The sequence below is a fragment of the Genypterus blacodes genome, unplaced genomic scaffold (genome assembly GCF_046128005.1).
Source record: "Genypterus blacodes isolate CSIRO-AG114 ecotype Tasmania unplaced genomic scaffold, CSIRO-AGI_Gbla_v1 ptg000438l_1, whole genome shotgun sequence".
NCBI lineage: Eukaryota > Metazoa > Chordata > Actinopteri > Ophidiiformes > Ophidiidae > Genypterus > Genypterus blacodes.
The window spans coordinates 5,216,583-5,244,546 of NW_027467208.1; the positions used below are offsets into that span (position 1 = coordinate 5,216,583).

At 45.8% G+C, this 27,964-nt stretch overlaps 1 protein-coding gene across 1 annotated transcript; it reads right to left on the reverse strand.

Annotated features, from left to right (window-relative positions):
• Positions 1-1,738: 1,738 nt before the first annotated feature.
• On the reverse strand, positions 1,739-27,747 carry myo1g (myosin IG). The gene is made up of 22 exons (XM_076139334.1): positions 27,444-27,747; positions 25,272-25,480; positions 25,075-25,168; positions 24,803-24,968; positions 24,029-24,082; positions 23,842-23,937; positions 23,637-23,753; positions 23,322-23,528; positions 22,892-23,037; positions 22,682-22,796; positions 22,420-22,590; positions 21,840-21,910; positions 18,276-18,350; positions 18,047-18,179; positions 16,873-17,039; positions 16,422-16,629; positions 15,673-15,896; positions 15,251-15,395; positions 14,125-14,229; positions 13,273-13,386; positions 10,522-10,679; positions 1,739-2,684 (listed from the first exon to the last, which is right to left on the reverse strand). Exons 1-22 carry the CDS (start codon positions 27,536-27,538, stop codon positions 2,522-2,524), a joined length of 3,033 nt encoding a protein of 1,010 aa, XP_075995449.1. The 5' UTR covers positions 27,539-27,747; the 3' UTR covers positions 1,739-2,521.
• Positions 27,748-27,964: the final 217 nt, after the last annotated feature.

Sequence of the window (27,964 nt, forward strand, 5' to 3'; positions counted from 1 at the left end):
ATGCAGCTGACTTAGGTCGCCTAGTTAACCCAACCTGGAGGCACAGAGCACTCTTGGTAAATCACACATCGCACAATTGTTCTTCACCTCATTGCTTGTGCAGGGAAACAAATCAAACAACACCCGAGTCTTGATAAAATGTTAGTACTGGTGATTGACAGGCAAGGCAAAGCATATGTGCAGGTTTAGAGATATTTAAGCATTTTATTTTTGTAGAAAAACTCAAGTACGCTCATAAAACTATGACTTACAGTAAAATTAACACCGGGAAATAAGGAGTACAGATTAAATTATACATTAACACTGCAGTGGGGTTTGTTCTCTGTTTTCACTCATGCAAATCCCACTTTACAAAAATCAATATGTGAACAGGCAGAGACCCGCACTCACTCACAGATCATCTGGAGCTGGATGTCACAGCAGGGGGGGGGAGAGAGAGGTGAGGGCCATTATCAGGTCACAGCAGAGGGAGGAGCGGGTGGAAGCAGACAGACTTGGCATTTAGTTTGGGTTTTTACAGTCGACTTAAAGTCCAATTAACACGGTGGAGCTCGAGTTGTGAAAAGAAATACATTTTATTTTTGGTTATTTGCAGAGTTAATACGATCGACTCATAGCTCCCAGACTGAACACAGCCTGTCTCACTGTTTACTACTTAAATGAAACTAAACTCCTAAGCCTACTAAAGTGTTTGAGAAAGGTTTCATCTACAGAGAGAAAAATATCGCTGCATTAAATATAAAACTGGCACGTGTATGGACTTCATTTCAAGCTCGGCTGATGGGAACGATCACAGATGTAGAGGACGTTATCGTCTGTATACGTCCCAATGCTCCATTTACAATAAACCTTCAGCAATGAAGTTTGAGCTGTAAAACATTCTGAGTGAGTGAAACTGACTGCTTGCTTTCTGCTCCGACTGACTGACTGACAGTGAAATATTGTCTCAGATGCACTCTGAGGCATATTAACCTCACAACTCTGACATCTCTGCAACAAACTGGAATAACAGGAATTCATGAAAGTTTAAGGATCGTTTCCAAAGACAATTCATCAATCTTCCTATTTTTCTTATCCACGGAAAACCACACGCATTAAATAACTTTGTTCTTGTCAGGATATCTGCTGTTGATTTATCTTAAACTTATCCAAACAGGCTTCAATTTAATATTGAGTTCGTAGTTTCTTGTTGAAGCTTCATTTTCATTTAGTGCTCCAATGTTTTACAAGATTACAGAAAATGTGGGAATGTCAGAGTGTGTGTGTGTGTGTGTGTGTGTGTGTGTGTGTGTGTTTACTAACCAGGTTGATGTGATCCAGTTAGTCATTGTTCTGTAGGTTGTGTGCTTATCATTCGGATTTCACTTCCTGAATTGTCTTTCTGTCACTTCCTGGGGGGGCGGAGCAGCCAGGATCTCAACTGGACAGGTTTCTATCATCTCATGTAAGAGGAGCAGGATTGGCATCATTAAAGTGGATTTACGTTGCATGCTGCTTGCATTATGTGCATCAAATAACACAACATACAGTATACTAACATCGGGTGCATGAATAATAATCGTCCCAAAAAGTATTTTTTCTTCAAAGCCACAAAAGGAGAATAATTATGCTTATCTGTTCCTGTGAGAAAAACATGAAAGGAAAATGAACACACACACACACACACACACACACACACACACACACACACACACACACACACACACACACACACTACAAACTACTTACAGCAGAATCATCATCTGTAAATAAGTCTTGCATAGTTTATTTTCTCCACTTTCCTCATTTTTCATTTCCTCGTTATATTATCTGTAATGCAGATTTTCTTTTTTCTTTTCTTTTAAAAAGGTTAATCATTTGGAGGCTGCAGCACGAGGTGATGCATGAAAAAGTTCTTCTTTCTGCACAGTGCAACATTTTTACTGGATGTACATCTGGAATCTGGAAAACCTACTGAAAGACATAGCAGTCTATACGTGTTGAAACTGAGTAAACATGAGCCTCTGCACAAACAAAAATAATAACTCAAAAATATGTGCCCACAACAAGAAACAAGAAACAACATTTGCACACATGACACTAAACTACAAATGCAAAATCAATACAATACTGTGGACAAAGACCCTTAATAAGGCACGATTTACCATTATTATTAATACAGTGTATCCATGAAAAGGCATCAGTGGAAATTCCAAAATAATACAGCAAAAACAGAAAGAGAGGCATCAGACTGACCCACTACTGTAAACATATACTGTAGATAGGAAGGAAATAGTTTCAGGTGAAAAAGTTACATAGTGCAGTTTTTAAATATGCAAAACTAGAAGTCTGAAGTAAACCAGTGAACTCTAAAGTCTCACGTCTCCACTTTGCAGCTCTGCCTACAGTTCAGTCCAATGGGTGTGGAGTTTGCTTCCATGTGGATCTGCACCTGAGTGGACCAGCCGCCCCGTCGCAGACCTGCTGTGGGTTACCACGGTGACCATGTCCATCTGCTGCTGGTGTTATGTTGGAGACTCTCTTAGTTACTTGGGAGCAGCAGGATGAAACCTTCCCGACTCTTCTTGAAATCTGCGTTGGCCTGGCCCGACTTGGTTTCCACGGTGACCCGCTTGAGTTTCCCCCTCATGTGTAGCTGCACGGCTGAACAGCTAATCTTCACATCAAAGTCGGCTTTTCTTATGCTGGAAGAACAAAATGACACACACGTTTTTCATTTAGTAAACATTGAAACACAGACCACTGACTTTCTTCACCTTTCCCCTTACCTTAAATAATTTAATCTTACTTAATCTAAACCCAAAGCTCCATTCACACAAACTGAACGGTCATTAAAACAACATTAGACATGATGTTGTCTGTCAGCTAAACCTTTCACCCCGTCCTCTGAACATGTCGAGCGATCACTACAGTCGTCCCCCAGGGTGCTAGGTGATGTGCTGTCACACACCCAGTCGCCGTGCCGACAGCTGGGTGGAGGCTGCGGCTCTGCTGGGCCTGACTGGCCGCTCGCTGCGCAGTCAGCTGAAGATGATCCACTGCGAAGGACATGCTCGCCTGTCAGCACGCAGGAATCCTGCTGCCTCGACCCGACCGCAGTGACCCCCTCTGCTCCAGCACACACAAGCCGACCCAGCACATGGCTCCGTCAGCAGATCACACACACACACACGCTTTTTATCCACATACGTTAGAGCCAGGCACGGGGAGGGGGGGGGCTGTGAGTTCATGCTTCTTGTTTGTTTGTTCATTGGTTACACTTTGTTTGAACCCAAGCAGAAATCTGTCGAGGCAGAAGAGTTGGAAATGAGGCCAAACAGTTATTTGTGGACGTGTTTGGATGTAGCAGAGTCGCCTCCTGCATGTGGGCCAACTAACTGACAAGTTTATCAAAGATGGACGGCCAAATTTATCAAACTGTCTCAGATTCTATAAAGATTCCTGTTCCATTTCTGAAAAGTGAACTTGTTTTAATGCACAAACACCGGGTGTGCATGTCTGCGTGTGTGTGTGTGTATGTGTGTTTGTCTGGGTTGCATCAGAGGAACGTTATGGAATTACTTAGAGATTTGCATTCACTGTGGTTGAGAAACTGAAATTATATACAATTTCAGCAGCGGTAGAAAGCATTTTGTAACACTTTACTGTATTTAGTACGCAGAGGATTATTGATGTATTATTTTTGCGTCAACCCTAACGGATTTTACAGGGCTCAAGCTGCTGGTGGTGTGTGTGGGTTATGGCCTACTTATTAAAAGTGGACACAGCACTATGTGTGTGTGAGTGTGTGAGGGGGGGGGGAGTGTGTGTGCTGACGTGTTTACCCTGTTAGTCGTGAAGCTGCAAACTTAAGCGGGGTGACTCAGTTGTGTTTTGTGGAGAAAGAGTGGATTTGGGAGATCTGAGGTGTCTGAGACGAGGATCAAGCTGCCAATCAAACAGAGCATCAAAACAACCTTTTTGCTTGTGAAATTAGGAAAATCTGTCCAAGCCGGAAAGCTGACCAATATGAAGTGTGAGATTTAAAAACAGTCGGTCTTTGTCGTTAACAGTCTCGCTTGTAAAAATGAGATATTTGCGATTACGCCAGTCGACACGATAACTTCGAAATCAGATTGTATTTCTTTAAATCATAACCAACCACTGACCTCAGCCTTACCGGAGCTTTACTAAAATTCCATAGTTACATTTGCTCTTCCTCCCGACCCCCCACTGCCCTGCCTAAACCAGCTGTCGTGCCCCACTTGGTCAGAGAGAAACCTGGCCCAGAAACCTACTGACCTCCACGGGGGAGCTTTTGATTTGTGTGGTAGAGATCTGATCGTGCCGACGGACGCATGTGAAAGACGACACGGCGGCGGCGGCGGCGGCACGTTCAGAAACGCCTCAGTGAGGAGAGAGAGAGAGGCTGTGGAGCAACAGAGTGACTCCATCTGCTTACTGCACCAAGCTGAAACTGTGGAGGTTTAGATCGGACGGGCTCGTGTGGCAGACAGCGGAAATATGGCCGACGCTCCTCACGCCAGTGCTAATTACAGTAATGTTTGGCCACAGATGAGCTGTAAATAACACGATTTCTGCTGCCTAAAACCACAGCGGTGTGAAGTTGTTGTCCGATGTCTGTCTGTTGTGTTTCTCCAAGTACGTTGCCACAGAAACAGAGACGTTTATTTGCCTTCTGAACGATTCCAACCCAGTTTCTGTCTTTGGATCAGTGAGTTTGGTCATTTGCAGCCTTCTTGCAACATGTTTACCCCCCAGTTTAATTTCTTTCCTCTTTCTAAAAAGGAACACACAAATGTAAACAGATTGTCAACTGGATTTCACGTCGCCTCGCACTCCTTTCCTGCCAGATCGTCTATCAGCAAAACAAAACAGCTTCTTGTAGTAGAAAATGAGACAAATCAATTCCACTTGAATCTGATGATATAATTGATAGAATCATTTTAGTCTAATTACATAATATAATCAGTCTAATCAGATTCTTTGAAGTGCTTTTACATCATAATTGACTCACTATCACGTAATCAATTCTTTTCCTGTTCTGGTCACTTCAAAACGATTTCATTCTTCCGACACAAACACGACGGAACTTCCCGATGTTTCTTCCTCTCTGTCTTCTCCGTCTGAGCTGTGTGATCTGTGTGTGTTCATGCGTGTGCACGGAGATACGGAGGATAAACACAAACCGTCGACTGCTCCCAGCCAAACAAGCCCTCATGCTGCAGAGGAATAATTCATGGCAGCGGAGACGAAGCCGCAGACAGATCTGGGGCGCAGCGGTTCCGAGGGGAGCCTGCGGACCCCCTGCTTGCCCCCCCATCCTCTCTCATCTTCATTCCGCAGCTTCCAGAACCACCCTCCTCTCTCCTCCCTCCTTCATCTCCTCTCGCCTCCCTCCTTGTCATCTTCCTCACATTGCCGCATGGTGCTAATCCATTGTGAAGAATCGCCTCTGGAATCTCCATTATGGGTCATTTTACTTAGGTCTGTGTGTGTGTGCTGTGTGTGATGCTGATGCTGTGTGGCTCCGGAGGCCCTGCTGGTCCCTTTGTGTGGAAATCAAATCAACACCAGGACTGTGCAGCATCGCTTCCAGGGACTTATGTGCCATCACAGATAACAGATCTGCGCACTGACAGCACGACTTTGAATATGCTTTCTTTTCTTTTTTTTAACGCCGCTGCATGTGTGTGTTATGTCTGAAATACTTCTCCATTTACTTTTCAAAGCCACAAACCACAAAGAAGAAAACGATAATAAAGACAGAAGTTTCCAGTGTTCACCCAAACTCACTCTGAGTTTCCCTCTTCTATCCTTTTACCGATAGAAGAAAAATGCAAAAACAAAATCCTCACAGGAATCATAAATCCAGTGTGATAAAATGCTGTTTCTAAACTCAGATGCAGTTATAGAGATGATAAATCCAAATCCAAAGACATTACATGTGAATGTGAGGTGTAAATTGGGCCTAAAAGTTGTGAGGAAAGAGGAAAGTGAGAGTTTTTCACATCATGACACATATATGACGGCATGAGTGTGGGAGCATAACGATTGGATCTCAGATGTAAACACTTCCTATCGGAGGGCTGTCAGGTGAGTTAACAGGCTGGGGTGTCTGCTTTGCACACACACACACACACACTTCACATCATAATACTTTGGGTCTCTCAGGAAAAAAGCGAAACAAAGAGATCGGCACCTTTCATCAGACGCTGTTAACGAGAGAGGGAAACACTTTTAACAACTGCAGAGTGTTTCATTGCCTGGCTCTGAGGTTAAACATCCATTTAGCCTGTTTCCAGTTACTAAGCACCCTGAAGTATCATTTTGAAGTCCTTGAACTGAAACCATTTTGCTTCTTTCTTCTTCAATCCCAATACATTTGAAAGGGAACAATATATTTTGCCCGTGAGATCCCCGGCCTCCCACCACAGCGTTACTCCTGCCTTCTTTTCCTGTCATCTGCTCTTCCTCTTTTTCATCCTCTGCCTCCGTCAGTGTCACCAGGTTAAGGTATAATTGGGTCTCAGGAGAGGATCAAACAGCAGAGTTGTCAGAAGAGTGACGGCTCAGCGTTAAATGAAAGGCAGGGCGGGATCTTTGGACAGATGTCAGACACGACAGGAGACAAAGTGATGGACTGGGTTTGAGTCTGAGGGATAATTACTGGAATCAAGGCGTCTCCGGGTTCCTGTCACGTTAAATACAGTATCCAAACTCGACCTCCATCTACCTGCAGCCTTTAGTTACTCTCATCTCCACCTGCATCGCTCCGTTCTCTCTGCCCGCCTGCTCGCCCTCTCCGCCCCTCTTGACACCCGCTCATCAACCCCAGCAATTCCCCACGCAATCTTAATCATCACTTCCGCCGCTGCCTGGCAACAATCGCTGCAGCAACAGCAGCATCTGCGGCCCCGACAGCAGGGGTTTTACGCGGCGACTCGATTCCCCCCCCGGGTGCCAAGCCGGGCAGGCGGGGGCAGATCGTCTACTTAGCATCGACGTAATCGCCGATCTGAGCCGTAATAATTAGCATCGCCGTCATCGATAACAGCGGGCTGAAGTCAAGCAGCAACACCCGGCCTGAGTCTCCTCAGGGTGCATTCTGGGACAACAACATGAATCATACTGAAACAGCTGAACACATGTAGTGTGTCGGTGGCAAAACAAATGGAATAATGAACTTTACCCAGTGACGAACACGCCTTGAGTCATAAATGTTGCCTGTTTCCTGCAGAATCCTCATTTAATGGACGACTTCATCTGACCCCCAAAACAAGTGTTCTGGAAAGATAAACACACTCATCGGGGTTTTGTTTGACAATGTTACTACGCCCGTGCATACTGATGAGTGATGAAGGAGAACACAGAGAGAGGAAGTCGGGGTAGAGAATAAAGACACTGTTGAAGAATCCATTAGTGACGCTGGCACGGGTGTGTGTGTGTGTGTGTGAATCCACAGAGGCCTTCTGATATCAGCGTGCGACTCTGTGGAGGTCAGGCACAGTCAGGACGACCGGCTCCTTCGCTGAACTGAGACTTTGATGTCCGCATATTAGAAGAATTAACACTAAGCTCCACGTAGATAATGCATATATTGACGCTTGACACACAGCTACAGAACTAAGATGTCAGGGAGAGAAGAAGAATCTTGCACTGATTATTATCAACAAGCAGAATTGACCTGGACTAAATTTAGGAACACATCTTCCTCTCTAGTCATGACTCAGCACAACACTTTATTTTACTGCCAATACTCATTTATGATCACTTAGGTGCACTTTAGAGGGCAGAGATGTTGCAGTAATTGAGTATTTGACCTGACCTCTCTGTCACTGCAGGTTAAAGTGTCCAGATACATCAAACGGCCGTGGACACTCAGTGAAAAAGGGAACATTCTGACCATGAAAGTGAGAGCACACAGGCTTCCTCTCCTGTTGGACCCTGTCTGTGAGACGAGCACATTGAGGACAGCCTCAGAGGGAGCGAGGGAGAAAGGAAGAGGGAAGGGACGAGGCTATTTCAGGCGTGGGATGACGCTTTTCACGACCTAAAAAGTAAGTGGAAGTTGGAATAGCGAGGGCCTGCTTCATACTGGCTGTTGACATCCGCTTAAGAAGGACGAATAAGAAAGTCAACAAGTCCTTAGACATCAGAAACAGGTCAGTGTGTGTGTGTGTGTGTGTGTGTGTGTGTGTGTGTATCTTCTTAAAGACGCATCACAGGGCCACTAACATATGCTTTGAGGTTAATGGAATCACATATTTTTAATGTATGCTGGAGAGAGAGAGGGCGAGGGAGAAGGAGAGGGAGGAGACACGGGAGATCGCAATTAATGCAGGACAGAGAGAGGCTCATGTCTCATATTCATAAATGAACCTGCTGGGTTTAGTGCAGCGAAAAGAAAGCAGCAAACCAGGATGAACCTTAAACTCTGCTCAGCATTTAGGACTAAAGGTCGGAAAAGGAGGTTTCCAGAAAAAGTCAAACTGATTGAATCAGCTCCACTAACTTAATTACCTATTTAATGTTGTAGAGCAGTATTTAGCACGGCCCAGTCAAAATAAAATAAAATCCATTTCAAAATAATTTCAATAATAATTTCAATTCAATTCAATTCAATTAAGTCAAATAAAAGCAGCAAATTGCCTTTTGTGTATAAAAACATCTTCAGTCTTCAAAGTTCTGGGTAGATCTCTCTCTAAATCCTACTCTTCTTCTCCAGCTGTCCCAGCAGATGGCTCATGAGTCCACCCCCCCCTGCACACACACACACACACCACTCAATAAACCCACACACTCACATACCATCAAACCCACACAGACGTACCAACACACACAGACACACACACTCGCCTCATTCATGCTGACAGCTAAAAACCCAGGTGACAGGAAGAGAAAGCTGCATAGAGGCAGAGATGAGGCGAAGGAGGTATATACAGGAAAGAGAGAGAGGGATGAAGGGGAGAGAGCGGAAGAACGCAACGAGAGACAGATGTGACGCGACAGCGAACCAGACAGACATCCTCAGCGATTTTGATGTCTGATTTGATCTCAAATGCATCTTTCACTGACCCAGTTCTGTACAACTCTCTTTGTGCACCGACACACACTTTCTTTAACTATCAAAACTCCAAGGCAAGAGAGAGAGAGGAGAGAGAGAGGGAGAGAGGCAAAAACAATCAGTCCTTTGATGAAATCCTCCTCTGACCATGTTAACACAAATGACTTGTGCATGACTCTCATAGTCTAGGAGCTCATTTCCTGACAGAAGTAAGGGCAAGAGTGTGGTGTGTGTGTGTGTAGTCACGCTCCCCATCTCCCCCCGTCACACGCGCTCACACACTTACGATGTGCACCCCTGACTTTGTCTCCTGAGTCCCCTCTTGATGAGCCCCCCTGCAGAGGTCACAACCTCCTTCATTCACCCCAGATGGTGGCACAAAGGCAGGCGGAGCGCCCAAACAGATCACTTTCAGTCCCAGCAACCGCCTCTCCCATCCGACGCCCGCCGATCCCCCGCCTAAGCCAAGCAGCTGCTGCGGGGACCCCAATGACGACCATACCCTCCCCCCCAGAAACCAAAACGCACAAGCGCCTCACTGGGGATCCAGAATCAGCTCAGCAAAAACTCCTTAGCAAACAGATAGACTCATAAAAGTGGGAGCACACACCCTGGTGGGGCCGCCGTCTGTCTGACGTCTGAGATCCCCCCCAGGGGGCTCCATACCCACCACCACAATAAATAACTGCACACGCACACACTGACATCACACTGACGCAGGTGAGCTGATGATTCATTTGTCAGTATGAGTGCAGGTCTAAAAACATTTTCAATAATAAAGTGACTAACTGACTAACTAACAAAATGACAAATGCTGATTGTGTGTGTGTGTGTGTGTGTGTGTGTGTGTGTGTGTGTGTGTGTGTGTGTGTGTGTGTGTGTACGCTGGTGTGGCCCTGGCTGGATTTGAGGGGAGATTATGACTTTGGGAAGCAAATCAGTGTAAAGAGTAAATGTTGTTTCTGCAGGCATTACTTACAATAACACACACATACACACACACAACCTCAACAGTTGGCTCTGTGTTAAAAGTTGCGGGTCAGTCTGGCAGAGATGAACTTGGGTGGATGTGAATCAGATTTATAAACAGCAGAGACCAATCCAGTTCCCAGTGATGAATGTGATGAAGTGTCAGCGTGTCTGATGCATTTCATGCCGTTTGTTCAGAGCAGCATGTTGACGCGGACAAGTATGACAGTGATAAATGCCAAGATTGTGATTTGCGTAATTGTTATGCTGCATTAATGGAGTCGATTTGAGCCGCAGTCTGTGCTGGGTAACAATGATTCTGATGATTAAGCGTGTGTGCGTCAGGTTTAACTCTCACTAATGACTACAAAAGCTGATTGCATTACTTCATGCTTTCTGTAATTAGTGAGCAAATCTGCGGAATCAGTGAAAGTAACGTTTGCTTTGTTCTGTGACTGATTTCTAAAAGATAATTCCAAACTGACCGGGTGAAGTGGTCGACCAGCACGCCCACCAGCTCGCCCACACGGTCCTGGTTGGGGCACAGCTCCCCTCGCTGCAGGCACAGCAGGACGTCGTCCCGGTTGGATGTGTGCAGCGCCACCATCTGGTCAACGCCAGAGGTCACGCTCATCCCCGTGAGCTGAGAGGGCAAAGAGAGCACAAAGACACAACGACACGGTTACACAAATATATCCCCAACGCGATGATTCATCAATGTGATGTGCGACAACAATCCAGATGTTTCCTTCACGCGTCTATAGGTGACATACGGGCAGAGTGACGATTTGATTTGTATGAAAATGTCAGGGATTATGGCTTTGCTGTATAATAATACCTGCGAGTACGACGCGGTGTGGCAAAAGTATATCCCGGATCAAGACGCGTGCTGTTGGAATGAATTGCCGGGTTTAATCCTGAGTATGAGGGGCGAGGAAACATTCTTTCTGCAGCGCACGTGTGGAGGTGCAGCAGAGGGGGGAGGAGGTCATGAGGTGTGACCCAGTTAGAATAATGTACAGATTGAATGCAGCTAAAGGGAACAAGAGAGAACGAGAGAGAGAGAGAGAGAGAGAGAGAGAGGTGTGTGTGTGTGTGTGTGTGTGCGTGTGTGTGTGTGTGTGTGTGTGTGTGTGTGTGTGTACTTTACTCCTACCTTACTCTTACTGATTTACAGACACAAACATCTTTAACAATGACAGATGGCTCTTGACTCTACAACACACACACTTAATCCTGTTGAGTCACCGAGTTTTGGTGCTTTGACAAATGCGTCCAATCAATAGAGGAAACAGTTGATACGAGTCATAGTGACACATGGAGCTGCTGTTGGAGGTTCAGCCTGTGACCGCCGTGACATTTCCACACCATCTTTGTCATTCAAAATGAGGAAGACTCCGCAGATCTGCTTCTTCCTCAGCTCCAGTCTCTGTTTCTGACCTGGATAAAGCTCATATCCTCCAGTTGGAGCAGCTCTGCTTAATGGCATCAGCTATCTTTAGCTGCTCTGTTGCTGCATAATGATGCTTTTTAACCCTCTGGCGTGTTTGCGCTCTTTCTGTCTCTGTTAAAGCCGTTACCGGATGTCCAGCTGTGATTACTCATTATGGGATGTGTGGGTGTCACTGGTACATCATAGGTACAGGTTGTTCTGTTTCTGATCACCATTAGAGTGACAAGCTGCCCGTCAGTCACACCCTGTGATCCCACACGTTCTTTTTATCCGTCACCTTCCCACCGGTCCGTTTCATTTTCATTCATTTATGTCTCCAGCCAGGAAAACCGCAGGAGTGATATTAGTATGAATGTCAAATAACGTCTCACACGGTCTCCTATGATACGTAAGAGAAGCTGTCAGGGTTGATTTGCTCTCACATGCTCCTACAGAGTGAGTCCATGTGAGACAAGTTACCAGGAACAAGCTGTTGGAGTAAGAGCAGCCTGCACGTTGTATCACTCTCTTATAAAGAGGACACAGTGTGCCATTTAGCAGCGGGGCCAGAGACATGTGACGCACGCAGCAATAAGGAACGAACCATTAGTGACATCATAATGTAGCTCACTTAAAGATCTCGTAGGAGGAAGAGGACTTATCTATGCAAAACACACAAGTTATTAAAAATCTCTATCTTGTATCGAAACCTGACTCTGCAGTTAACATAGTCACATAATCACCATAGTCACACACACATATGTAGGATAACACCCGGAGTGAGAACCTTTCCCTCCTCTTCATCCTCCTCAGCATCTCTGTAAATGAGGTTAATGGAGGCGTCTGGTTTTCTTCAGAGGTGTGAAGTATAACATCAATCTCAGACTCCATGAATGTGTGAAGGTTAGATTATTGTTACATCAAGATCACAAATCCTGTTAAATTACAATATTCGGGAATAGCCGTCATACAAAAACAACATCTGGGACATCATCAGGATCCAAAATCAGTGTGTATTGTGGCGCACTGGGATTGTGGCTTCTGATGTCACAGGAGGAAAGAGGAACCGAGGAACCGAGGAACCGAGGAAGAGAATCCTGATCTACAACACTATGGAAGCTTGACACCATACAGTAAATAAAACTGTCATCCTCTCCCTCTCTCTCACACACACACTTTCCCTCTCTCTCTCTCACTCTCACTCTCTCTCTCTATCGCTTCCTGTAAAACCCGACGCCCTCTTAGGTCCCTGATCCAATTTCTCAAGACCGGAGCGTGAAATGAAACAGGTTTGCCCCCAGAAGCCAATAAACCTAATGGTAAGCCCCACTGCTGCTGTCCCATCATGACCACGTCTGCACATAGCAAGCACCCCCCGCCTCTGACAGACACACACACACCCACACACCCACACACACACCATCCAGAAGCAGTGTACAGCCCCATTTTCTAACCAGGAATGTAGGTCAGACTACTTGTACTTTCTCCCAGATGCCCTTTCATTTCTCACTCAGTACCTGTAGACTCATTTCTGCAGCACTCTACACACACACACACACACAGACACACACACACACACACACACCATCTTCCATCATCTTTGACCTGGCTTGCTGTCAAGCTGAAGAAAGTACTGTAAAGTGAGTTGTGAAAGTGAGAGAAGTTTGCGTTTCACATGCTGCTGGTATGGGAGACTGACTGAAGAGGGTTAGTAGGTCAACCGGTGTGTGTGTGCGAGTGTGTGTGTACTCGTGCCGCCTGTGTATGAAGGAGTGCTGAGTGTTCTCCCCTCGTGGGTACTTACAGAGTCTAAGGGAAGCCTTTTCAAGACTTTGTACTGTTTCTTGGGCTCTAGTTTGTAGACGTGCTTCTCGGTGATGAGCAGGCCGCGGTCGGTGCTTTTGTTGAATCTGTTCACCTGCGAGAGAGAAAAGAAAAACACAGCCGCACATTTGTTTGCTTTCTTTGTTTGACTTCTGTCTCCTCTGCAGTGATTGCTCAGGTAATTGCCACTCTGTTCCCAAAGAGGTTTTCCTATTGGAGCACTGAAAAGTACAGACGCTGATATTACATTTTAGTCCAGTAAGGTACAAAAAGTGTCCAAATTAAGAGATGTTTGTCGTTTAGAAGAACAAAAAGCTGTGAAAAAGCATGAGTGACAGTTGAAGCAGTTCTCCCACTAAAAGCTCTATTTCCAAATCAGATTCAGATCAGAAAAGGGGGGAGAGCTACGCCTTCACACTCTGACCAAGGCTGAACCCTGAATTTAGAGGAAACCTGCTCTATAAAATCCCTGATGAGGAAAATTTCTCTTTTTTTTTCTCCCCACTGCTGCACGGCGATGATAAGAACCAGTTAGGAATCATTCAGGGCTTTAGATTAGTCGCGTTCCGTTGTTTTTAAAGAGCCTGCGTTTAAACAAGCCAAACGTATAAAAGGTTAAGAAAACGTAAGGAATGACTGAATTAATTTCACAATTCATCTCCTCATTTGTTCCCCTTCTTCCTCACTTGGGGTGATGCAACGCTTTGAGGGAAAGTGTGAGGCGGTGGGGAGAGAAGAACAACTCAAAGCTGAAGGAAACAACAAGAGAAAGAAACAGGTTGTTCCATTTCAGTGTGTTCCCTTTCCCTCGTTTGCTCTGCTGGTACTGTACCTTCCTGCACAAGCCGGAGAAGAGGACCTGACTGTACTCGTCTCTGTTCCTCAGCTCTTTGGAAACCCGGATGAAGCCGGAGCTGGTCTGAGGATTGTCCCTCACCTGTGGAGAAATCAGAAGATCATATTACAGGAAGTCAGGCCGTGAAACTACCACACGGAGTTAAACTGTGCCGCCTCAATGGTCAGAAAACTTTCTGTGACTCTTTCAGGTCAGAGAGTGGAGCGTGTGTGTGTGTGTGTGTGTGTGTGTGTGTGTGTTTGTGTGTTGGCAAAAGAGAGAGAGCAGCCCGAGTTACAGCTATTTACAGCTAATAACAGATGCACATGGACTAAAACAAAAACTAGTTTCCTCCTTTTCCAATGAAATTTGGAACGGCAAGGAAAAACTATTTATTTATTTTTAGTGCGGATCTGGATCTCCTTATTCCAAATCGTAAGCAGTAACACACACACACACACACACACACACACACACACACACACACACTTCTCTTGCCATGCTTTTTTACTTTTCAGTCTTCCTCTCTCAGCACCATTCTGTTGCCAGGGGTGATCCTGCTTTAGTTTCTGACATCAGTGAGACGCCCACATATTAAAGTTTTTGTCTTGGTTTTGTTTTTTCAGACCCCAGGACTCTGATCGGTCCCCTTAACTCCCAGCGCTCACGTGTTCCAAGCGTTTGGAGTCACGTCTCAGGCCGACTCTACATGACGCATTACACACGGCTCTGTGGGTTTGCTTTGTTGGACTGGAGTGTAATCACGTGTGGCTTTAGCCCAAAGGAGGCCATCAGGTCACAGGCTGTGTAACACACTAAAGTGACTCAGGGCTCTGCAGCAGTCACGCTCACACACACTGTCACACACACGCTCACACTCCCCCCAGCTGCCTTTCATGCACCCTGCCACCAGACAACCTCAGATTAGCTGCTAAATGAGCCGAGTGTGAGATTCGCTAAAGAGTTCAATGTGTGCGTCGTCCTCCCTCTGTCATGTTGTGTAGCGTCAGGCTCCTCACATGCGCTGTGGAGACCAAGGCGAAAGAACGGCATCCTCTTTCTTCGTCACACATGCTGAGTGAGTGTGTGAGTGTGTGTGAGTGTGTGTGTGTGAGACTCTCACGTTGGCCAGGTAGTCCCTCTCCCAGGCTCGGCCGAAGCCCTTATCCTTCCTCTCTCCATTCAGAGCCCTCAGTGCCTCCACTTTGGCCCGAACCTCCATCATGTCCGAGGGGGGGATGTTCTTCACGATCTGCCTCGCCCACCACCTGTCCAAAACAAGAGAGCACACAGCACCTTAACAAGCCCGTTTTCACTCAGTGTGATCAGATTTCAGTGTGTTTTTTTACACTTTAAAGCATTGGAAATGTTTCAAAACAGACACCTAAATAAATATGAGAACATGGAATGTGTATTAGTCCTTTTTAACAAGATATTACTAAGACTCATTTGTGTTTTCTGGCAGTAGAATTGGATTTATGGATGTATCCGTTTCACAGAATGATGATGTAATAGTGAATAAGTCATTAAATGGCGTGTTCTGACCTTCGCTGCAGCATGATGGTGATGCGGTGAAACTGGGACAGGGTGGCGGGCGGCGTAGGCCACTCCACGCTCCTGCCGTAGTCGGCCATCAGGCGCACGTTAGCAAACCTCCGCTCCACCTCCCAGAAGTGGGCCTTGACCTTGTACCGTTTGTAGCAGCCCATGATGGCGTAGATGGCCCTCATACGGCGGCACCTCATACGAGCTAAAGCCCCCCGCCACACCTGCGGGTCAAGAGACGGAGAGAGAGGGAGACAGAGAGAGGGAGACAGAGAGAGAGGGAGAGAACAAGATAGCCAAAGTTAGAAAGAGAATGGCGCTCCAGTCCTGGTGCTCCAGTTATGGAAGCAGACTTCACTGCAGAGACATCAAAAGTAGGTCAGGAGAAAGAAAAGGGAGAAAGCCGTGATTTAAATGAAGCTGTGCTCCGGATTTCATTAATTACCACAATTATTGTGACAGCAGCAAATTAGCATTCAAACTGGCAGACAAATCTCAGTCACATATGCAAACTAGAGTCATCAGAGTGAACGTCTACGGGAGACGTCGTAAAAAATATGGTAGATTTATCCTCAACACATCCGAGCACTCAGAGACGTTAAATCCGGGCAACGTGTCAATGCATTAAGCTGTCAGATCAATAAATCCTCATGAAAATACAAGAACAGACACACAGATTCCCCCCAGACAGGAAGAAGCCATGACACTGCCTCTAAGTGTCTTCTTCTTCCTCTTCTTCTGCTGCTAACCTTCTGCAGGAAAAGCACGATGATGGGGATCAGAGCGGTTCGTTCCTGTTCCAGAGTGAAGAGGGACCGTGGCGTGCGGACGAAAAGCTTGGTTTGCCCGTACGCCACGTCGTCCTGGAAACCGTGCTGGTTGATGATGGCCTCCACCGCCTCCCTGTCCGTGGTCATCAGGTGGTTGGGCCAGGTGTACTCGCACGTCATCTTATAGCTGCAAGAACACAATGAAGAACGATCAGGGAGAGAGAGAGAGAGAGGAACGCTTATCCTGCCCATCTTCCATCATTATCATCCATTTATCTTGAAATATTAGAGAAATAATAGGTTTGAACATTAAATCACCAGAAATACCAATAAGTTTAAGTGCACTTTAGACTCATTTCACTTCTACTTCCTCTTCACTTTTATCCTAGCAACAGTGTTAAGGTTATTACAGTGAATGTTCTGTCCTTACCGCTGCAGGAAGCGTGGGTAGAGCTGTCTGAAAGCAAATCCTGCCCTGCGGACCCTGACGTTCTCCAGCAGGCCCAGGTAGGCCACCTGGTGCTGGCAGCGAGCATCATCAAACAACACCGGGGACTTCAGCTCATTGGGTTTGATGCATCTGACGTAGTACGGCTCCTTAAAATACAAAACAAAAGGGTTCCGTCGCTAAGCAGACATTTCTTAAAACAATCATCAGTCAAATTGAGATGGTAAAGCTTGTGATGTGGTGAGATGTTCAGGTGCTACAACAGAAACCAAACAGGGGGGAAAAAAAGACGAGCTCTCTTTCCCTTCGCCTCCGCCGCACCGAGACAAGAAGCTACAGCATCACGGCGACAGGCTGTCCCGAAATAACACCGCCAAATGTCAGAACTCAGTCAGTGAGCCGAGACCGGCAACGTCCGGCCCCCTCCGCCGCCAAACACGGCCAGACAGGACGAGGACGAGCAGCTCGCTTAAACCGCCCCGACACAAAAAGACACATCAGTATGCAGACGAGTCGCCACTAAGACGGCTGAAGCTTCCCGCTCTGTCATCAGCAGAGCAGGTGTGGACATTTCTATACTTTTTTTTTGGTACCAACTTTTTATACTGTGAAGCTCTTAAGGCTTTGTGTGATCCAATTGGTTTCCACTGAAAGGAAGCGGAGTTGAGTTTAAGCCTATTTCAGCCTGGATTTCATTTGGTTGTGCTGCATTTCCTGCTCCAAGAAGAAGGTTTTACAGTTTAGTTTAGAGTAAACACAATGGTCCAGGTGGGAGATCACAGAATTTGAAAAGGAAATGAAACAAGCTGCTAATGATGTGGCAGATCTCCTTAAATTCAGAAAAAAACACCAATCAACTCTAATAATGACCTTCTCTGTTCACCCAGTCGTCTCTGAATAGCCTGTGACTCACACACCAATTAACCGAGCCGCACTTCACACACACACACACACACACACACACAGCATCTTCTGGATGACTCAAGTAAGACCTCAGTGCTTAACACGCACAAGACCGGAACCAGAACATTTGACACCTGTTGCCAAGCGACAGCACTTAGAATGATCCTTCCTCGCAAAATGTATAGATACAAAACAATACACTGGGAGTGTGTTTAGGGGGGCGGGTGGGTGAGGGGGCTTTGAGGGCACCGACCTTACAGGCCAGTCTATCCACCAAGGCCACGATGGAGTTCTTGAAGAGGGTGGCGGCGGTCAGAGGTCGCTTGGTGACTTCGGTGATGCTCAGCTGACCGTCCGGCCACATCTCCCTCAGGACCGGGTCGTGGCTGCGGGACGGGAAGAAGAGAAGAGGAGAAGATGAGAGGCGAGGGAAGAAGACACAGAGTGATGAAGGGGGGTGAAGAGGAGACTGGATTCTGCACCTGTTATACATGAGACGTTTGAAATCTTGGAAAAGCAGGTCCTTGTTTTTGTCCAAAAAGCCATCGATGGAATATCTGTAAAGAAGAAGGGAGAGAGAGAGAGAGAGAGAGGGAGAGAAAGAGAGAGAGACAGCGAGAGAGAGAGAGAGAGAGAGAGAGAGAGAGAGAGAGAGAGAGTAAAAGGTTATGCAAAGTAAAGCAGGAGGCTCCAATTTTTACAAACCGTGAAATCCTTTAACTGCCCTCAAACCATAAAGCACGTGTGGACATTTAATTTGATTTTCCATTCATTTCCTATAATTTGCACAATTGTATAAGATGGCCGTTTCCCCGAGAGGAGAGACTGCTGCTATCACACACGTGGTTTCTATTCATCCTGAGTTACATACAGCTGTTATTGGGTACAGAACTTAATATAAGACTGCTTTGCTTTAGCACACAATGACTTTAAGGGGGAAAAGGTGTAGAGTTTGTACATTTTCATTCCTTCTTTTGGGATTTCTTTAATTTAAATCTCCCATCAATCAATGGAGATTCAGATTCAGAGTGAACATTTTTACACAGGCTTATTGAGTTTCAGAGATTCTTTATCTTGTATCTTCAGTCAGAGGGGTCACATGTTGCTTGGCCTTGTGATGGTGCGAGTGTGTGTGTGTGTCCCTAACTGTCACATCTGGGGACAAACAAATGGATGGATGTTGCGTGTGACTGATGGGTCCCCCCCTCGGCTGACGGGCCATCTTTGAATCACTCGCCGAGGATTTTCCGAGAAAACTCGCCGAAAAACAGAAAGCGATAGAACGAGCGAGAGTGTGACACAGAGATTGAGAGAAAGAGAGGGAACACCCACTGTGGCACCGGGACATTCATTTCCAAGGACAGCACAGATAGGAGAGGACACACACACACACACACACAGAGAGAGAGAGAAAAAGCCAACGGCTCTCCAGAGATGTGAGGATGATTTAGAGGGAAGTATATTTTAAGTATGAAGGTCAAGGCTGGCGCAAGGATACTGCTGCTTTATATGAGGTGAAAGTAATAAAGTCGACTTAATCACGCATTCTCTTTAAAAAATCAGCATATCTGATATTAACACTGAGTCAATGTGTACTATGAGGGAGACGCTTACAGTGATTAACACCAAACTCTGCAGCTCTTTAGCCTCTTCATAAATCATTATCTTGCTTTTATGGAGCTAATTTACACACTAGTTAAGCCTTAGATGATCTTATAATACAGAGGAGGAGAGAGCTGTGTCCATTTAAAAGCTACCTGTCACTGTTATGTGTGGGGATTTATAGCTAATATTGAATTTGGATGATCAGTTTCGTATATAATCCTAATGTCAACACACTGTAAGATGTAGTTTGTGCTCATTTGATGTGATAGCAAATACGGTGTTGCAGATGTTAAACGTTGAAATCGCAAATTAGGAGGAGATCTTTAAGATGGAAAGTTGTGAATTTGTTAATCAAAAATGTCATTAAGGAGCTTTTAACCTCAATGGCCAACATATTTAGTAACTTTGATTAATGACAAACTGATTTGATGATTTTACCTGCAAGAAGGCCAGTGAGTGGTTGTTCTTAATTAGGAAATGAAGGGAGAACATTCTAGAAAAGGTGTAAACCAGGCTGGTTGCTGAGTGTAATTAATCTTTCTGGTACATCTGACACAGATCAACCAAAACAAACTGTCCAAGGTTGTTAAAATGAGCAATAACCTGTAGGACATGGCTGTACCAACGTTTTCAGTGATTTTAATTACTATGATAACTAAGTACAGATATTGTATTTCCTCTGTCATGTTTGGCGTTTTCTCCATCCCTGTCTGGAGAGTAAAGATGTATTTTATTCTATTATTCCATACATATCTACGCTTGAAATAGGCCCCTTTTACACATTAGTCTATTACCATTGTGTTCAGCACCATGGACAGCATGCAAACGTTCCATACAGTCGGGCCAAGCCAGAAACTGCTGTTCCCAACCCCGAGGTTATGTAAAAACATTGAAAGATTGCAGGTGGGAGAGGTGGGCAGTTTCTGACAATGTAAACTTGTACTGTAAGGAAATTTGATCCATCTTGTAGCGTAAGTGCTGCATGTGCAGGTTAAAACACTGCAGGGAATTAAAAATGTGCACAGCAAACAGAGTCGGGTGGAGGAATGCAGTACGGAAGGAGCAGAAAAGGAGGAGAGTGAAAGAGCAAACAGGATGAGGAAAGAAGAGGAGGAGGAGGAGGAGGAGGAGGAGGAGGAGGAGGAGGGAGCGAAGTAGGTCAGAGCTTGTGATTGTGGTGGTTTGTTGGGGAGGGGGGCGGGGGCAGCGTGTGGCGAGGGCGAGGGTATATTTAGCCAGAGCAGGAAGCGACTCTGATGGGATGGGACAGGGGAGGATGGAGGCCGCAGCAGCAGCACCAGGGGAGGCACAGGGAGCGATGGGTGACGGCTCGGTCGCAGTCAACCCCCAGGTGACCCCGAGACCAGCTGAGACAGGGGACTGTGAGGTCTCATCCAGCCTGTCATGTTTCAAAGTTTAACAAGGACGGAAGTAAGGAAATTTCGTTTTCTGCAGATTTTTCATTTGTTGCTTTTCTCATTTCATGTCGGTTCTTTACATCGCTCCCCTCCGCACAATCCAATACTCAGACCAGGGAGATATAAAGGCAGGTTAACAACCCCGTTTCTGTCGGCTCCAGGTTGCTCACGTGGGGATCAGTGCAGCTAATGTGCGTGAGATCTATATCCAGACTCTACAATGTGTTTGACGTAGCATTAGCCTGGATCTCCCCGATTCAAACAACCTCCATAAGCCTCCGCTCGGCTGCAGCTCTGCAGCTGTCGCATCATCTGCCTCCACCTCTGCCTGTGCTGCCGCTGTCTTGCTCCCCTGACACATGAACGTCCTTCCCCTCTCTGGATTGAGGGCAGCACACATGGGGGGGGAGTGTGAACCAATCAAAGTTGTGACGGCTGACCGGAGGCCAGGCGGGCCTCATATGGCCTCTGTGATGCTTAAACACAGCTGGAATCTTAGGGAATTGGTGCAGCGATGAGAGAGGAAACGATCAAAGGGAGATAAAGACTGAACTGTGGTCAGTGATTATCTAAACAGCAAACATCCTTTTTGAAAGGAGGAAGGATTTTAACTACAATTATAAAGCCTAAAGATAAAATACATCCCTGGTATCGTTTGAAAAATGACTCACATTCCATTTCAGAAGAGACAGAACAATTCCCCAAATTGCAATAATATTAGTTTTGCTTGAACTGTATCATATATTGCCTCACTCTTATAAAAGTCTAGTAAAACGTTAAGGTCTTTAGAAATGATCATAAGCATAATTCATAAATTGAGCAAACATTTTCTCGTTGTAAAGCCGTCAGTAAAGCTGTCACTTCATGCCCAATGCACACAATTCATGCATGAGCTCACTCTCTGCTGCGTCAATGTCATAAACTGACCTCAGTTAATAGGATTATATGGCTTGTTCCATCATATTTTCACTCACAGTCTGGCAGAAGCAGATAAGTGAGTGTGTAAATGTGTCAGCGACTCACGTGACGTCTCCAGCATAGTGGAGAATTCTGAAGTGTCTCTTAAAGTCCATGGTTTTGTCTGTGGGATTCAGCTGGGGACAGGGAGGAGGAAGAGGAGGAGGGGGAGGAGAGGACACAGTGAGTGCAGAGGTAACGCAAAGAACACACACTTCCTGAAGTACATGTGAAGGACAAACACACACACAAGATAACAGCACGGTAGAGAAAATGATGAGCTAATATGAAAGAACGCTGCGGGCAAAAAACTGGGGAAACTCTGCTATCTGCTGACAGTGACAAAGAACTGCAGCGGTGACATGAGTGACAGCAAGTTCAATCCAAACGAAAACAAGCACATATGTGAGACTTAATGCTCTAAATATTTGAGAAAATGTATTGTATAACTGAATCAAACATTTCTCCTGAATATTTTTTATTTTATTTATTTTATTTATTTTATTTATTTTATTTATTTTATTTATTTTATGTACCACATTTATAAATAAATAATCATAATAATAATGATTTAACTTGTACAGAATACGAATGGCATGATGAGGAAGGATGAAGAAGAGGCCATGACCTCGTGCTCTGTTCTCACCTTACGGGAGGTGTAGTGGGGGTGCTGAGCCAGTTTGGTGTCCATGCTGTCTATGCAGACGGTGTCGGTGACTTTACCTACGCTGAGACAAGCTTCATCCAACATGGAGATGATGCCTTTATGAGGCTGATCAACCAGGTCCACAATGATCTGATTGTTGAAGTAGTCAATCTGCACATAAAGGGTAATTGTGAGTATGCGTAGGTGTGTGTGTCTGTGTGTGTGTGTGTCCGTGTGTGTGTCTGTGTGTGTGTGCTCTCACATGCTGCCAGGTGATGCCCTCTCTGTTGTATTCATCTTGCTCCTGGTTGAGGATGAGCTCGATGAAGAGCTGCTGCAGCTTCTCATTACAGTAGTTGATGCAGAACTGTTCAAAACTGTTAAGAACAACAAAAATAACAACAAATCATTACATTTCTGTGATTTTTAGATGAAGCAACACAGGAAACATCAAGAAGTAACAGATGCTGACCTGTTGTTGTCAAAGATCTCAAAGCCGTAGATGTCCAGCACACCAATGACGGTGTTTTTCCCATGAAGCAGCGGGTTGTAGCCTTTCACCTCAATGACGGCGTTGATTCTGCTGACAATCCAGCCAAAAAGTCTCTCATAGAGAGCCTGCAGGGCAGAGTGTGTGTTTAATGCAGCTGAACATCAAGATAGTGAGACAACTGTGAAAATTATGTAAAAAGGAGAAAAGGGAAGAGTCTGTAAGATGTAAGAAGGCTGATCAGATGGACAGTCCAGGAAAACAGAACCACTGTAACAAGGACAAACTGGCAGAGTAACTGGAGACACAGGGGCTGATGGGAAATGGGAGCAGGTGAGTGAGTCAGGTGACAGCGGAAGGGCAGGTGGACAGGTAGAGCAGTAGCCTTAGTGAGAGTGAGAGTGAACATCACCTTGACAAAAGCGTCCCGTCCGCAGCAGGCGTCCTGCTCCGTGTGTCCCTTCTCGATGACCTCCCCTCCCCCGGTGGCCACAGTGCGGTACAGCAGGCTCTTGGTGACGCTCTCTGGCTCCGTCACCATCAGCTCAGCGATGTGGTTCACAGCTTCCAGCCCCAAGATCTGCACGTCCTCACCATCACTCTCAAACTGGACGTTACCCTGCAGCCAGAGCGTTACATCGTTTAAACTCCAGTCCAAAGGTTAAAGGTCACGGGTTTCCTATCTAAATCCATTTGACATGTTCACATCTTCATAACTTGGACCTACCAGGAGGAGAATAGCAGCCAGGACGTGATAAATTGAGTCGATCTCCTCCTTTGAGAAGCCGATGACTTCAAGAGCGCTCAGTACTGCTTTGTGTCTAGAGCGATCATCGGTGGACGTCTGCAGAGAATTAAAAGGACATTTTTTTCTGGGTAAATTCCTTCAAAAGTTGTAGAAGTTGTAGTCTAAAGTAAGAATATGAACTCACAGTGGATGCAGCGCCCTCTCTGGTATAAACATAAAGAGCAGGATCATTCTGAAGGTGTGAAGCCTGTAGCATTTCAGCAGAGCCTCCACGCAGTAACTAAGTAAAGTCAACACATCAACCTGTTAATACAAGCATGTCCCTACACAGGAAGTGCTGAGGCAGATGATTCATTTTGGCAGCGTGTTACCTGGTAGAATGAATGGAAGTTTCTCTCTCCGTCCTGCTGCTGGACGACTCTGGACTAAATCCGGAAAACAGATTGTGGAAATGAACCAAACATCCAAATCCAGTTACACATCCCACATGTTACACAGTTATTAAACATCTTCAGACTGTGACCTGAACTGAATTCTGGAGGGAAGTGCTGCAAGCGTGAATTAAGCTCGACTTAATTGCAACACAGGATTGTTTTGAAGTCTCAAGTCAACACTGCGGCTAACCAAAGTCTGCTGCTGAGTCAACACTGATCCAATTACTGCTTTTAAGCTGAAATGTTCAGTCCCGAGTCTAATAAGCAAAGAAAACTACACATCTGCAGTAGCTTTTGAATGATTCCTCAAGTATCTACTGAGCGATTCTCAGGTGCTGACAGAGACAAAAGGCGACGGTCAGAGATGGTTATTTCTGCCCTGCTGTGAATGAATCACAGCAGCGTTGCTCACACCAGCTGAGCTCCACACGCTCTTTAACAGAACAGAGATAAATACAGCAGCATCAAGAACCCCCAGGTGAGTCATTTGTTAACGCCGCCGCAGCAGCAGCAGCAGACTTCACAGACACATCTATTCACAGAGGTCCTTTCTCACCTCGTCTTCATCTCCCCTAATGAAACATTCATGTTCCTAGGAAATGATGTGGCGACGCTAGAAGCCAGCAGACATCTTCAGGAGGTGGATCGCTATTTGGTATTGTTAGTTTGCCTGCAGCTTCTCTAGTCTGCGGCGTGGTGGAGCCTTCTCACCTTCTCCAGCAGGTAGTTGTTGATGTGTCCACCCGTGGGGTCGCCGTTGAAGTTGAAGTTGATGTCCATGTATTTGCCGAAGCGACTGGAGTTGTCGTTGCGATTCGTCTTGGCATTCCCGAAGGCCTCCAACACGCAGTTAGACTTGAGCAACACGTTCTTCACACTAGCGATGGAAGAACGAAACACAGGGAGGGGGATGATCTAATATCTACATCCGCCTACGTTTGAGTTTACAGCACAGTTTGCTCTGGTAAGATGACATCGCTCACCTCTCTACCTCCGCCCTCTGGCCCGGGTTGGTGATGGCGGCGATGTACTGCATGATGTACTTGCTCGCTTCAGTTTTTCCCGCCCCACTTTCACCTGATTCACAAAAACATGCAAATAACATCACTAAAACTCACACAATCCTCATTTCAAATGCATAAATGGACATTTCCTGTCATAAAACGATCCAAATAAAGACCTGATATGACGATGCAGGTGTCTTTGGCTCGTCTCTTCATGGCCTTATAAGCAGCATCAGACACAGCGTACAGGTGGGGGGGGTTCTCGTACAGTTCGCGGCCCCGATACGCTTCGATGACGTCTTTCCCATACATCTCCAGGTTTCTGTACGGGTTAACGGACACCACCACCTCTCCAATGAAGGTGTAGATACGGCCTTTCTCAAACCTGTGAGAAGAGATGATCGCACGTACTCAGGGTTGTGTGTGAGTGTGTGTGTGTGCCTGCCATATTTTTAACTTCAGTTCCTCTTGTTTCATTTCCGTCCACATTAATGACCATTGTTTCTCTTCTAGCTGCGGCAAAGATAAAAACGGAAAACCTCACACACTACATTTAACTTCATCACGAAAAAAAACCCACAATTTTAAAGTAGCATTTCTCATAAAGGGCCAGGACGTTTACATCACGGGTTGACAGGAAGTGACACAAGTGTGTGTGTTCACAGAAAGCAGGAAGTGCAACTTCTGCGGTCTGATGGGAGCCACTTCCTCAGTCGTGTGTGTCGCCTGGTGTTGGCTTGTAAAGCAGGGAGAGGCAACGGGGATGTTTGACTGGTTGAAGAAGCTGATGAAGACTCCGTTACATATCAATCAATCAATAGGTTAAGATGTTAAAGTTTCACTATATGTTACATGTATAGTCGCAGTATGAGACTCGTCCAACCACAAACTGCCATAGTTATTATTTCTTAATTGCCAGATCAACCAGAGGAGGGATTTCTAAAAGCCTGAAATCCTCTGTGAGTGCTAAACTGCATACAGGTGCACATGCAGGTGTAATTTCATTCCATTTGGATGGATCATTGCCAGGATCCTGGGACTCCTGACACGCCTGGATGTAACAAAGCCATCATTAATGCAGCACAGTTACACCTGCTGCAACAAGTCAAGTGTCTGCATGGGAAAATATACTACAACTATCCAGATTTGGGATCAAGCCATGTTGTCTTATAAATAGGGCTTAAAATGGGGAACAGTGGAAAGTCCAAAGCAGGTTCGCCAAGAAAAACAAATCTGTTCTTCCTTGACTTGAAACCTGCATGTCTTACAACCAAACTTGGATATTCAGACAAACTTGCATTCTCTTTAACGACAACATGTTTGTTACGAGACGACAACTGACATAGGGGAGAGAACGTGCAAACTCCTCTGATCCACTTTGTGTCTCCAAACTTGGTCAAGCATGAAAATGTGTTGAATTGATGTGATGCAAAGCAGCTCACGGGCAGAAACCTACAGATCATTTAATGAATGCAAACGCAAAAGTGTGAGGCTTTAGTGCACACAGGGTTGCATCTGCTTGTCCCGGCTTTGACTCCAGGCAAGTCTGATCAAGCAGCAGATGAACACTCACACATACAATAGTCAAACTTAGGAAATAACATAGCAGCAGCAGATTTGTGAAAAATATTAAATTGGAACAATCTGGTGTGAATATCAACTGAAAGGAATCTGACTTTGTTGTAATTTTCTCTAAATCTTTTAAACAGTTGAAGCTTGTTTGTCTCTGCTGAAAGTCAATGTCAACACAGGGAAAGTAAGAACGTGCAGAGGAAACCCTTAAAACACACTAAACCTTAAATAAACAGAGGGTTATTGGTTTTATAACAGCAGCATGGTGGTGAGATCGCTCACTCATGCGCTCTGTGTCACTGGTCTCACCCCATTTCCTTCATGTGACAGTCAGTGTGCAGCTTGGTGATGGGACCAAAAATGAGCGGGAGAGTTGAGGCAGAGACTTCAGCGTTTGCGTTTGATAGAATCTTACTTCACTGTTCATTCGAATGACATCACTTGGTCAAAACATGTCAGATTGTGAGTTAACTGCTGTTGTAACCGATTCTGTTCCTGAACTTCTCCCCTGAGCATAGATCTGACCGAACACACACCGACAAGTTTCCCTTCACATGCCAGGTGAGTGTGTGAAGCGCTACCCGCTACCCCCTCACCACTCTCACACACACACACACACACACACACACACACACACACACACACACACACACACACACACACACACACACACACACACACACACACACAGACACACACACACACACACACACACAGACACCCGGGCACCCAGCTGCCTCCCCTCCCTTCCTCCTTCTCTCACAGCATAATCTCACCTCAGCTTCAGGTTTTCCATGAACTGCTCCATCGTCACCTCATCCAGGAGGACAAAGTCCGACTTGCCAAACTCCAGGCCCTCCAGCTCCGCCATGACCTGCTCACACAACCACAGGCAAGAGACACAGAGAGGAGCAAAAAGTAGCTCAAGGGAAGAGAAAGAGAAGTATGCTTGACTTCTGGGGTAAAGCAGATGTGTGTGTGTGTCAGTGTGTGTGAGTGCGTGGGCGTGGCGTGTTCCTCTGTGGATTTCTGGGTGTGCGTAGTCGAGTCGCAGAGAGCTGTGGTCTACATGCTACAGCACGTCACCCTGTCAGTCAGCATATGTGTGTGTGTATGTGTGTGTGTGTGTCCGCAGCCTCATGCACTTGTGTATAAATAGCAGGAGGCTATCATTAAAAAGCACACACACTACTCCTGCATCCTTGCTGTCTCTCTCTTCCTGTCTGAGCTTCTGAGCTGATAGAGACCAAGACAGACTTGTCTCACACTCTCACTCTCTCACACACACACACACACA